This window comes from Hermetia illucens, chromosome 2 (assembly GCF_905115235.1).
Source record: "Hermetia illucens chromosome 2, iHerIll2.2.curated.20191125, whole genome shotgun sequence".
NCBI classification, from domain to species: Eukaryota; Metazoa; Arthropoda; class Insecta; order Diptera; family Stratiomyidae; genus Hermetia; species Hermetia illucens.
The window spans coordinates 92,940,227-92,953,283 of NC_051850.1; the positions used below are offsets into that span (position 1 = coordinate 92,940,227).

Here is a 13,057-nt window from a genome sequence, read left to right on the forward strand (position 1 = left end):
CTCGGTGGACGCAGTCGGCATCCCTTTTACGACTGTTAAGGGCGGAACTTGTTCAGACTACTTGACAGCCGTTTATCTCTGATGGCAAAAACTCACTACTTGCACTAAGCTAACCTGACCCTCCTACAAGAAAGCTTCGTGAGAACTGTCAGACGATTCGCACGGGGTGATGGCCTATAGGAAACCATGCCTTCTGACTCGACATAGCCTACAATTTGTATTGCCGAAATTGCGGAAAGGAGGGAGAGACTTTCTGGCACTTCCTTTGCGATTATTCAGCTCCAGCTTGAGCCAAGCTATGGACACTAGGTAAACAATTCTTTGGGGATAACAAGTTGATGGGTGGCTATAAGGTAGGGTGCTGCTATCTTTCGTAAACGCTACGGGCTCCGAAAATCCGAATTAATTAGATTTTGCAAAATGTAAAAAGTTTGCGGCCAAACACCAATGCCAAGGAAACGCGGAAACTCCCTTAGCTGAGGTTAATTTTCATCCAGGTTTTTGAGATGTCGAACCGTTTATTTTTTTCTTTCTTTCATTATGGCAGACCGCATCGTCAATGGCGGAACGGTCCAATCTGAACTTAAGTTTCCAAATTGTGGCAGCACATCGGAGGCGCAAACCTGAACGCCTTTGCCGTCGCGTTGAACGGCCGGGAAACAGCTGAGGACCGGACAGGAGATCGAGGCGAAAAATGTCAAAATGACAAAGACCCTCGACTAAACCGCCGCCGCGACGAGAGTCACTTAGAGAAATAACGTGTAAAATTGAAGTGTTAGCCAAAGTCTGAAAGTGAAAACATAGCACAAACACAAAGATTTGAGGGCTCAAATAATCGCTGCGAGTGAGGATGAGGGCAAGAGCAAGACGTCATAAAAAACTGGTAGAGCTTTTGATAGACAAATCAAGGATAGTAGAGTATATTTGAAGAGAAACCTATGAGCTTGCAAGGGCACGATGGTTCTGAATTTGGTCGTATCAGATGAGATTCTATTTCGGGGACATCCAATGTTCAACGCCCTAGACACTGCTATATGTAGATGATGTTTTTCCAGCCGCTCATAGCTCATTTCGAAAACGAAATGATCGCCTCATTTCCGAAGACAGATCCTAATGAAACCGGGGCTATCATCGTCAGTGGCGGTGACCTGAATGATTTAAATATTTTGGATTATGCTATCAGCCAATGGTGAGCTGAGTTATGAAATTAATTGATGCATGGGAGAAGGGCCAATCCACAACTGGCATTCGTTGTGATCGACGTATCAAGAGCACCTCAAATCTAAAATTTACTGCAAAGTCGTCTCCCGTGTCACCCTCTGTGCTTCTGAATGTTGCTCGGCTATAAAAGATAATGAGCGGCGCCTCACGGAAATGGAGATGAAGATGTTGCGTTGAACCATTCACGTAACACGCCACGATCACATTCGAAATGAGGATATGCGCGATAGATATATAGTTTTACTGATTGTGGAAAAGTGGTGAGAGAGGCGTCTTCGATGGTATGGTCTGAACATCGAAGTAGATGGTAAGCGATTGAAAGGCAGGCTGGATTATCATACAACTCGGTTATGTTAATGACAAGGACCTTGTTTATAGATTGGCGAGTCCCGTCGGACAGATGGTGGGAATACTTCGAGAGGATATTGACGGCAGAAAATTTTTCATTGCTCCTGACTGGTAAGACATTATGTCTAATGTGGAGAAAAGAGGCATTCCTATGAAATATGTAAACTACCGTCCTATGCAGTTGACATACCACACTATGAAAATTTTCGAGGTCATCCTTAACAAACCGGACTTGGTGAATCAACAAGGATTGTGTTGCGGTTGTCCGTGGAGGGACATCTTGAGAAATATGGAATTCTCTTCATTAGCTTACTTCATCATGGATTAACTCAATTCATCTGGTATGCACTTCCAAAACATATAGTAGTCGGGAAACGTCACTGGGTTAAATTATTCTTAAGGACGTTGGCATCGGAAAAGTTGACAAACTTTTCGTAATGTCTTTGTCTTACCTTTGATATCTAAATTGGTCGATATATGAACATAAAATATGGTATTTGTTCATGTAAGTCCATTGCTAACTACGAGACTTGAATTACTTAAAATAACGAACTCGATTCTTACCCACTCTTAACTGGAATGTATTGAAGGCGTCTTTATTAACTTCTTGCAGTTTTTGTTTCATAGCTAACGCAAATTCTACCAAATCACACACACTATCTTCGGCGGTTTCACCCCGTTCAACCTGTTTCAAGTAAATAAATAATGAACAGGATTCTCACAAGGATTGCAAAGTCCTCACCAAATGCTTAGGATTCAATCCAGCTGCTGCCATATACGTCGCACCCACTGTCTTAATTTTCTCGATAGATGCAAATCTCGGTTCCTCTAGAAGCGCATCAAAATCACCTGAAAAGAAACATCGTCCTTTCATAGTACTTTTATTGGGAAGGAGAGTTTCAAGTACGTGTCCAACTAACGAAACAACCAACTCACAAATAATTTCATTTAAAATTCGAATGCATGCTTTGCCATTTTCTATGTCTTCGGAATAGAAATCTTGGAAATTGGGAATGGAAGCGAACATGACTCCGCAAAGACTATGCATTTGGGAATAGAGTTCGTCCCCGGTTCTATCGTCTGAGAGATAATATGCTGCTACGTGATCCGGAAGAATGTTCTGTGGAAATGATGGAACTTAGTAATGGCAACATAAGAGCAGAGTCAATCCGATTTCTACTCACTCACCTTTATAAGTATGTCGTTGAGGTATCGATTTGACTTCATGTTGGTTAGTTCTTTCTCCGCCTGCTCCTTCCATATGAAGTCCAAACGTGATGTTACCTGGTGAATGAAGGTTAAATTGATGTCAATAAAATTTCACCTGGGCTAGGAAGTTTCTAATATTCAAAGCTGGCAGGATGTTTATTAGGGCTAATTTGTAAAACGTGGACCATCTTTTGGCACTGAAAAGGAGGAGGAAGGGAATTGAGGGTGTGTACAATTTCTCTTAGAGGGTAGAAGCTAAACTATTATAGATCAGATCAAATGAATTGGATAATTGCACAAGGCTGTCGTACGGAAGGTCGCGGTTCAAATCTCGCTGGCGACAGTGGGATTTGTAACGTGATTTGACGTCGGATACCAGTCGACTCAGCTGTGAATGAGTACCTGAGTCAAATCAGGGTAATAATCTCGGGCGAGCGTAATGCTGACCACATTGCCTCCTACAGTATACTGTAGTGTACCGTTACGGTCTTGAATGAAGTGCTCTAACACACTTCAAGGCCCTGATCCAATATGGATTGTTGTGCCAACGATTATTATTATCGTTCTCTGATCCTCTCCTAAATCGAATTTATAGAGCGGGTCATAAGAAAGGGAATTTAAGAGTAAGTTTTATGCAAAACCACCATCTTATTAAAATAGATTTATTGTTTCTCCGTCTGCTTGTGTGCCTTTTTTTCAAAAAGGCATTCTGCTCGTTCCCAAAAACGGAACTAAAAGTTTTGAAGGGGATAGTCAGGTGCCCCATGTACGAATAGCGGTTAGCAAAGCGAAACTTAAGGGTAATGAAAACAATGGATAGAGGAAGATTGCCAACAAAAAAGCGAAGAAAAAACCATAGGCAATTGTTATTTCCAGTAACGGTAATTAGTTCAGTTATTAAAGCTTGCAACCTACGAATTTTTTCAGTCAAGGCCGATTGACATGAAATTTGGTTTGGGGATCAAGGGTATTTTATAAAAAGTGCATGCTTTTCAACGGTTGTTCGCAAAAAACTCGAAAACTATGCATTTCATGTAGAAATGAAATTTAGCAGAAACAAAGCACAATATGGAGATACTTATGGCTCGTCAAACGTAAATTCGTAACGTCTAAAAAAAATTAATACTTCCAAGGTCAAATCATACAAAACCAGTAACTTTTAGTGCGCTAAAAGGCTTAAGATCAGCTCTTCTAAAGTACTTGTGAAGATCTTTGAAATGAGGCACGTCCGTGCGATAAATGATCAAAATAATGTAATTTTTGATATAAAAATCAATAAAACAAAACCTGGTTTTCTCATAAAAATTGAGAATAAGGCGAATCTTTTGATAATCTATTGTTTTTAACCCCTTGCAATAAATTCTGAAAATTTGATGGATATAGAGTGCGTAGTTTCAAAGAAAAGTGAAAACATTTTTTTTAAATATCTCTCGACTAAATCGGTCGTACGCGCAGGCCTAAGCTCACCCCAACCTAAGGTATCTAGGCGGAAGTGTTAAGAAGATCTGTTGCTTGGCGTCTCAGATAAGAAATATCATGAATAGGTGCTTCAAATGCTTCACCTTTGGACACTTCGCGAAGGTATGCACCAGCGGCATCGGTTGGTGAGATCAATGATCAGTCACAAATCTGAGATGACAATTGCTGGCCAAGGTGGGCCCTGATAACACTTTCTTCCGAAATGTGATGGAAAAACATGGTCTTAGCGACCGTCACGATAATGGTGCCGAGTAATCAGATTGACCACTTTGCAATCAGCAGGCATCGGTCACGAAAGGGATCGCCTTTTGATGGTCGCTTACGTTGGCTTGTGTGTTGCGTTTGCCCTTCTCGCAGGTTTGGGGAGCTGCGACTCATTAAGTACAATATCAACGCTTGTATAATCCAGCTGTCACTCGACACGATAGTTCTCTTGCTGAGGGAATGGAAGATACATTGAGTAACCTGCCCGAGAATATCGAATTGATCGATTGTGCTGCCATCAAAAATTCACTTGTTGGCTACGTCTCGAAGGAGCATCTATATCTGGCTGATTACGAAATCCTGGAATAAGATGGCTGTACCAAAGGATTGAAGATTCCATTGACCGCTGCGAGTGATGGTTGGGGGGTTTGTTATTGCACTAGTCAGAGCAACGGAAGATGCCACAGAACGCAATGATTTCAAAAGTGTGTACCGCATCATGTAAAAATTTGCATATGGTCGTAAATATTACGATCATTCTGTGGAGGACATTAACGGTCGTCATTCTTCAATCGCATCCATGCGGATACGGACTGTTCCCTCAACAGAAAAGAAATAATCTTGGCCGTCAATGCACTCAAATGGGTTAAAGCCACTCGCCTTGACACTGTCCCCGCAGAGTTATTTATCGCTGCGCCTGCTTCCGCTTGTATGGAAATCTTGGGAAACCGGTCCCTTTCCAAGAAAGTGGAACAAAGGGATGATCGTTATGAGTCCAAAGAAGGGCACTCGTTTCGAATGTGACAATTGAAGGGGTATCTGCGTGCCCGCTACCGTCGCAAAGATAATAGCTAAAATAATCCTGGAACGCATCAAACAACATCTAAAAGCAGTTCAGTGGCAGTGACCGCATAAACACCCTACGGATCATTTGGGAACAGTGCGGAGACTTTAGAACTTCGCTTCATCTGCTCTTCATAGATTTCGAGAAAGCTTCTGGAATCCTGGAGAAACTAATAATTATTTTTAGACCGACATATGAGGCGCAAAATGTCACGCACTGTACCAAGGTAAAATCTCTGAAGATTTTGAGGCCCAAAGCGAAGTCCGCCAGGGTTGCATTTTGTTACCGATATTATTTCTTCTCGTTATTGGCGGCGTTCTCCATGCTGCCTTGTTTGAAGCACGTGCAGAAGTTCAATGCACTATGACAACAATATCTTAATTATAAACTGTCGAAATTAATTATATTTTAGAAACGGCTACCATGCCTCGAACTGATTTCTCCGCTACAATCTTTTGCTTCCATTGATGGATAGATTTTCGAATGCGTGAACACTTCTCGACGGCGGTATCGAGTCTTCCTTGAATGCCTGCTTGCTCCATCAACAGTGATGATTTCAGCAATACAGGCTAGGCATTCTTCGTTTATGTGAGGTAAGATGATGGAACTCAGTTGAGCACTTCTATCCCTTTGGCGGCACTGTTTGTGGTTTTCTTGTTTAAGGAATCGGTATAAGGCGAAAAACTAACTGTGAGATTCCGGTCTAGGATGAGCAATACATCAATAGTGCAGGATGATGCATCAACGGAGACGCTGCCAAGAAGAAGGCGGCTTTCCAGGAACAATTCAATGGAACCCAGGATAGACTTGATAAAGAGAGCATTATGAGCGTGATGGTTGATCTGGTTGACAAATGGCTCTGATAACACCTGACAACCATGGCGACAATGATGACGAGCTTGCGGCTCTCTCCAGCTCCCATCGCCTCGTATTTGGTAAGACATTTTTCGAGCACAGAGCCTGCCATACGGCCAATTGGATTTTAACTGGCCAGCAATGTACATCTAATCATATCGATTACATCATGATCAGCGGTAAATTTAAAAGTTGTCTTCTACAAATGCGAACTAAGAGAAGCAACGACGTGTGGCTCAAGCGATACCGTTACTTGATGATCTTCTACCTGCCTTTACTTATTGCGTCTGCGTCGTTCAACAGTGGAAAAAAATCGTTGAACAGCCGGTTTCAAAGAAGTTTTCTCTCCGATGTAAATGAGGTTGTCGGCAATTCCTGGAGGGGGCTCACTGTTGGAATATGAAAACAGAAATTACTGATAACCATAACTGCACTTCAAACAAAAAGGAAATCATCTCGGCCAAGTTTGACGGTTTCCCCACGGAACTGTTCATTGCACGCACTCCCGATGTCTTTGCGGAGTTGCTTCTTTCACTTACCCGTAGATCCTGGAAATCCGAAATCTTTCCCAAAAAGTGGAAAAAGGGGATGGTCGTCGTAGCAGGGAACTCGTCTTGAGTATGAAACTAATAGCTACTGTCAGAGCGACATTTGATGGCGGGAAATGTTGCGTCGAAACAAACGAATTTGAAATTCAAAGCAGACTGCGTCAAGTTTGAATTTTGTTGCCGATTCTATTCCTTCATGTTATCAGTGGCGTTTTTAATGTTGTTTTGTTTTTGGAGGACATGAAGGAATTCAATGGAAGATGATATCTTTCCTCAAATATTTCGGCAACGCTGATGACATCTGTTCGCTTTTTCACCGAGACGTGGACCTTGGTCATAAGGCTCTGGAAAGAAAGGTCGAGTCGGACTGAAGATATTCAAACCCAGGTTCCCATCGCATTCTTGATCAACGAACATAACGTTGAGGTTATTGATTAATTTATCTATCTTGGTAGCGTGTTTTTTTTACGGTGGCGTTGAAGCTGATGTTACCAAATGCATTAGGAGCGCTAGATTCGCTTTTACTGTTTTGTCTAAAAACTGCAGCTACCTCAACACCAATATCAAGGTTAGGGTGTCCCTGACAAGCAGCTAGAGGTCTGCGGTAGAATAGACGAACGAACGCCCTTAAGTGCACCGTGAAATCTAGGCCAGGCAAGTTCGTTCAATTATTCTGGGCATTATGGAAAAAGTACTGGAGAGTATAATCTGCATATATTGCTCTCGATTGTTGAGAGGCAACTATGGGTTCCTTAATGCCAGATTAGCCAATGATCCCATTAAATTGGTTACAGGTTTGACCAAGGATGCAACTTATGGAAAGGGTAGTAAAAGCAAATATTGTGTGATGGAAATTAATCCAATTTGGTCAATTGGAGCCTTATACGGAATTCGCTGACGACAATTGGTGTTGCCCACTATCTCGCTGGAATTATCGATAACTATCTTGTAACTGCTTGCAAGAGGGAAGGATCTATGTAGTATGACACCGATGATGGACCCAAAGAGGACAATTTCTTCGCAAGTGTCCACCAGGGTTCTGTATCGGATCCACTGTGAAACGTCATGTGCAATGATGCCCTTAATCTTTTGCTTCAGGAACGGCTTTGGGAAGTAAGAAACAAGTCGGGAACAGGTATGAAAGGTTTTGTGTATTGCATATATACGAATATTTGAATAGTAATTTGTCCCATTTGTACTTAACTCATAATGTTTATGCATTCATTTTGTCAGAAGATTGACTTTAGTATGAAATCAAACTTGGTGGGATCATGTTCTATAATATACCTTATATTACTGCGAAAGTTCTAATTGATTGTCGGTGCAGATATATTTGTTGAAAAAGATGTACGCTCCCCATTTGCGTACATGGAGACCCCGCTTAAACTGAATGTGGAATTATGTTACTCATTGCATGCAAGGGGGTTTACAGGATCCCACCTTTTTACCAAATTTTGTATCAATAGGAGTAACCCTTTCTGAGATAATAGGTGTGGCAGACAAACAGACGGGCAGACAGTAAACCGATTTTAATAAGTTTTGTTTTACACAAAACCTTTAAAAGGTGGATAAACCGTTTATGTGTTTCATATACAGAAAGGAATTATTTGCTATACGTAAATACCAGTGATAAATAACCCCACTCTTTGTAACCCTTTATGTAAAAGCCACTATTATTATAAAGATAGCCAAGTGTTTGTAGAATACTATATATAGGGCCATCTTATTTTAATTTTTGTGCAGAAATGGAAAAATTTTCCAATTTCATGATTTCACATTTAATATCAAGGTCCAATTTGTTTTGTCTTTTTAAAGTCGACAGATATCAATTTCGCTTTCTTTTCACCGTTTTTCGCCTAAAAATGTCGTAAAATTTTATGCTGAACACCAGAAATGCTTGCGAATGCTTATCTCCCATGTCTATAGTGCTACTAACCATTAAGGATGGTTTGTTCTATAACGAAAGTTACGAAAAACTTTTAATGAAATTACTGAATAAAATTCTCCATCTCGAGGCAAATTCTTTCGTATAAAAATCTGATAGTGGGTGGATGATTGGCCCTTTAAGGAGACAATGCGTGAATAATTTATAATCTGGAATAAAAATGTTGAAGACAAGGCAAAATAGAAGACTTCGAAAGGCAAAAACAAACGACTTTCTGAATTGCCGCAATTGACCCTAGAAAGCAGAATGTAACGTTTTACGATGTACTTACCTCCACAAGCCGTGCATGATATGTGACCATCACCAAGAAAACTGCAAGCAGGATCATCATTTGAGCGGAAAGGGGCATCCCTACTTTGGATTGCTCAAACAGTGCGTTGGCGTCCGTGAAGACGTCCGGGAATGCCACTAGAATCAGGAGGGCATACACAACCACCATGACCGTTGCCATAAATGTCTTGACCAAGTAGTAAAGCTTCAGAGCAGTGGCTAGAGCAATCAAGCACAGAATCCAAGTGAATACTACATACTCAGGATGAGCGCAGTTTGCAACCTTATCCTGAATGAGTGTTGCGTTTGTCATATTCAATTCGTCAGAATCGAATGTTATTGTCTGACTCGAAGTCTCGACAATCGCAGTGCCATTCTCTGCAGTAGAACTGTAAGCGGAGTTCGTTAAGTTCAAAGCATCGAGTACTTTGTCCCTTAAAGTATCCACTTCGCCAAGGACGATTTCTGCTGACTTCTTATGAAGTAGGTTGGCCGGGTCCTTAGTTGTTGTGAAATTGTCTTTAATAACAGTGTCCACATTATAGTTGACTGGCTCTTGGTTATTTATGGTAATATTATGATGAATAGTTGCTTGCAGAAACACGTTGAGCTTGATCTCCTTTTCGCTATCTAAACCCAAGTTTTCCACTAGAAATGAATCCGTAATGTTCGTATTATCCGTTCTTGAATCTTCTAGGTAATATGGACACAGAACAAGTCCAATAGAACTGGCGACTGCCATGAGGATAATGACACTGCAAATGAAAATCGTTCTATAGTTTCTACGATGCACTAAGGACGCAGAGCTCCTCTGTAGGATTTTTGGAAGACCTGTGAATGGAATACGAAATATGTTATTTTTCGCATATGTCCTAGAATTATTTAGCTTTCACCTACCGGAAAATTCCTCAGCCATGACTAAGATGCAGCCAGCGGTTAAAATTAAAGTACTCACAGCTAAGCATATTATTAAAACTGTACACTTTGGTATCACAATTGCCTGGCATAAGACGATAAAAATCCACACTACAAAAACACAGAGCATATTCGACCTGGAAAACAAAATAATATACATATGTATAGTAATATTTGTAGCAGTTAACTGTTCCTAGATCAAGGTGAAATTAGAAAGAACATATTACAGAAAGGTAGGAAGGCAGGAAGAATAAATAATTTACTTTAGTTGCATAATTTTCACCCAGTTAGAAAGCAAAAAATCCAAGTCTGCTTTCCTTATCTAGATTTTCTACATTCTGGGGATTGTTCATTATTAATTATTATTAATAATAATAATTAATTTTATCAGCGTGATTAAGTAGTTTCACAAACCATATCTGCTATCAAATGAACTCGTCCACATTTCATATTCCTTTTGTAGGCTTTTAACATCCTGGAACGCTTTTTAATAAGAGATAGTGAGAGTTTTTGCGATTGGAGAATTCAATTAATTTGGACATATTAGTCCATACTCGCCGCGGGACATTTTCCATATCGGCCCTCGTTCACAGGTCTAGTTCCCTGTTCTACAAGTAACAACTCGATGACAAGTTGCTCTTTGCAGCTCCTTGATCCTAGTCGGTAACCCTTCCGTTCCTCGGGCAAAATGTTCTTCGTTTCGAGGCATGCATTCACCCTTCCAAAAGGGGGAGGGCTCAGCATAATAGCATGGCAATTGCATTCAGCAATACTCCCCTCAGCATACTCATTTGCTTCCGTTTCCGAAAACTGTACTATCATATATGGACGCTCGGTTTGGATTCATTGAGTGATTTGAAAAAAACTCTGCTGGTTCCACGTTGCGCGTGCGTATGCTGCATTCTAAACATGTCTGGAGTGACTTCCGCCCTACGTTGTAACCGGCTGCATTAGACGGAAACTTTCTGCTTTCTACTATGTTTTATTATGATCGTTTAATTCTAGTTTGTTTACTTTTCATCTGTCTTATTTTTACTTTCATTAATTACTAAATTTGCTTGCCCTTTGCTGTCAGAAAATGACGGAAAAAATCAATTCAATGGGTTCATTTAAGTATGTTATATCTATAATATGAGGGTTCTTCTCCTCACTAATCCCTAAGCTCTCTAATTAAAACGAAAAGAGGTATCCCCCATTTTTATGACCTGAGGATGTCAAAGAAGAGTCGGAACCACAAAGGCCACGGATTCCTAAAGATCTGAGGTAGTGAAAACATCTATTGAAGATGCGATCCGTGGTGGATCTTCGCTCATGATCGCGGCATTCGGTCTTGAGCTTTTCAGGCTCCACACACGCGGTCAAACCGATATTTTCTTTCTATTTGAGTTTCGTTTTGGTTGCGTTTCAACTTAGGTAATATTTCCTAATTTTGTACTTTAAGATTTAATGTGGTCCCACGTACCGGCTGAATATATGGGGTTTGAGGCAACGTACTTTTTACTATCCTCAGTAAAACAAAAATAAAATGCTGAGATCAGAGAAAGAGATAAATAGAGTATAGTTGGAGTTATTCTACTATGCTAAACCCTACCTGATCTCTCTTGGTGACAGGCCCCGCGACAGGTCGACCATGAAAATGCATACAATGTCGTCACAAACATGGTGATCGGATTGAGTCACAAGCCTCTGAGAAATGCTAGGGCGTCCACCTCAGTCGACGCGGCAGGACGGGCCCCGGTCCTGACGAGAAATGGGCAAAGTTTCTCGACGCATGGACGGCGTCAGGACGTAAGCAAGTTAGTCCGCACACAACGAACAAAACAAATACGTGTCTGCACGCTAAATGTTGGTACTCTAACTGGAGAGACTGAGGAACTCGCAAGAGCCCTTCGGAAAAGGCGCATTGATATCTGTGCTCTGCAAGAAACCCGATGGTCTGGTGCCAAAAGCTGCGACATTGAACGCGAACGCGGTAAAAATGGCTACAAACTTCTCTATTTTGGTAACCCACACACTCAATATGGTGTTGGCATTGCCATCTCAGAGGGTTTCCGTGATGCCATTAAAAGAAGTCGAACGATTTGATGATCGGCTGATGAAGCTCACCGTTATATCAGCTGATCGCACTATTCACTTCTTCACCGCGTATGCACCACAGACAGGTCGACCTGATGCCGAGAAAGATGCCTTCTGGCAACTTCTCGATGAAAAGACTTGTCACGTGCCTGCTGACGATTATATAATCATTCCCGGCGACCTTAATGGTCATGTGGGTGAAAAGGCAGACGGTAACAGGTGCGAGGGCGGAAAGGGGTTCGGAGCGCGTAATGAGGGTGGCGAGCATATAATCGATTTTGCGGATACCCATGACCTTGTACTTATGAATACATGGCTCATCAAACGATTGTCTCATCTTCCCACATTTTATAGTGGGAACAGTAAAACGCAAATCGACTATATTCTCATAAGATGCCGACATTTTACCACTGTCACTGATTGCAAAGTCGTTCCCTATGAGAACATCGCACCTCAACATCGGCCGTTTTCTGCCGCCCTGCGAATTAAGCCACCGATAAAATAGCGTGAGGAACGCACTGGCCCGCCGCGCATTAAATGGTGGCGATTTGGTGAGAAGAAAGAAGAAACGGTCTCACTCATACGATTGCCGACCATTACGAATGTGGAAAAATCATGGAACCAAATGAAAGACACGATCCACAAAGCGGCTTCTGCAACCCTCGGGGTCATCAAGCAGGGTAAGCGGTACATCAACCGAGATACTTGGCTTTGGAATGATGATGTTGAAATGAAGGTCCGTGAAAAGAAACGACTTTACCATAAATTTCTCGACGATAAAACGCCTGTTAACTGGCAAATTTATAAGAATGCCAACCAGGAAGCAAAGAAAGCGGTCGCTGTCACCCGAGCGAATCATTTCAAAAATCTTTATGATAAACTGGACACTCGGGATGGCGAGAGAGATCTGTGTCGACTTGCTAAAAGCCATAATGAACGCATACAGGATATCGAACACTTCTGTTGCGTTAATGACAAGAACGGTACTTTGCTTACCAACCGTCGAGCCGCAACGGTAGATTTCAACTGAAGAATTTGCTCATCCTCCACTTCCACAATCATTGCCGACATTTGGAGCAGTTGGTGGCAATAAAACAAATGAAATCGGGGAAAGCAACAGGATCTGACGACATCGCATCTGAA

The 13,057-nt window shown here is 41.5% G+C and overlaps 1 protein-coding gene across 8 annotated transcripts in view; it reads right to left on the minus strand.

The window, feature by feature from the left end:
- LOC119648927 (adenylyl cyclase 78C) overlaps positions 1–13,057 on the minus strand; it is a 386,778-nt gene that overhangs the window by 28,841 nt on the left and 344,880 nt on the right. For all 8 annotated transcript variants that reach the window (XM_038050837.1, XM_038050834.1, XM_038050836.1 and 5 more), the window contains 6 exons: positions 9,821–9,975; positions 8,925–9,754; positions 2,758–2,853; positions 2,506–2,689; positions 2,312–2,418; positions 2,134–2,254 (listed from right to left, as the gene is read on the minus strand). In XM_038050837.1, coding sequence (XP_037906765.1) covers positions 2,134–2,254; positions 2,312–2,418; positions 2,506–2,689; positions 2,758–2,853; positions 8,925–9,754; positions 9,821–9,975 — 1,493 coding nt within the window. The remainder of the gene's footprint in view (positions 1–2,133; positions 2,255–2,311; positions 2,419–2,505; positions 2,690–2,757; positions 2,854–8,924; positions 9,755–9,820; positions 9,976–13,057) is intronic.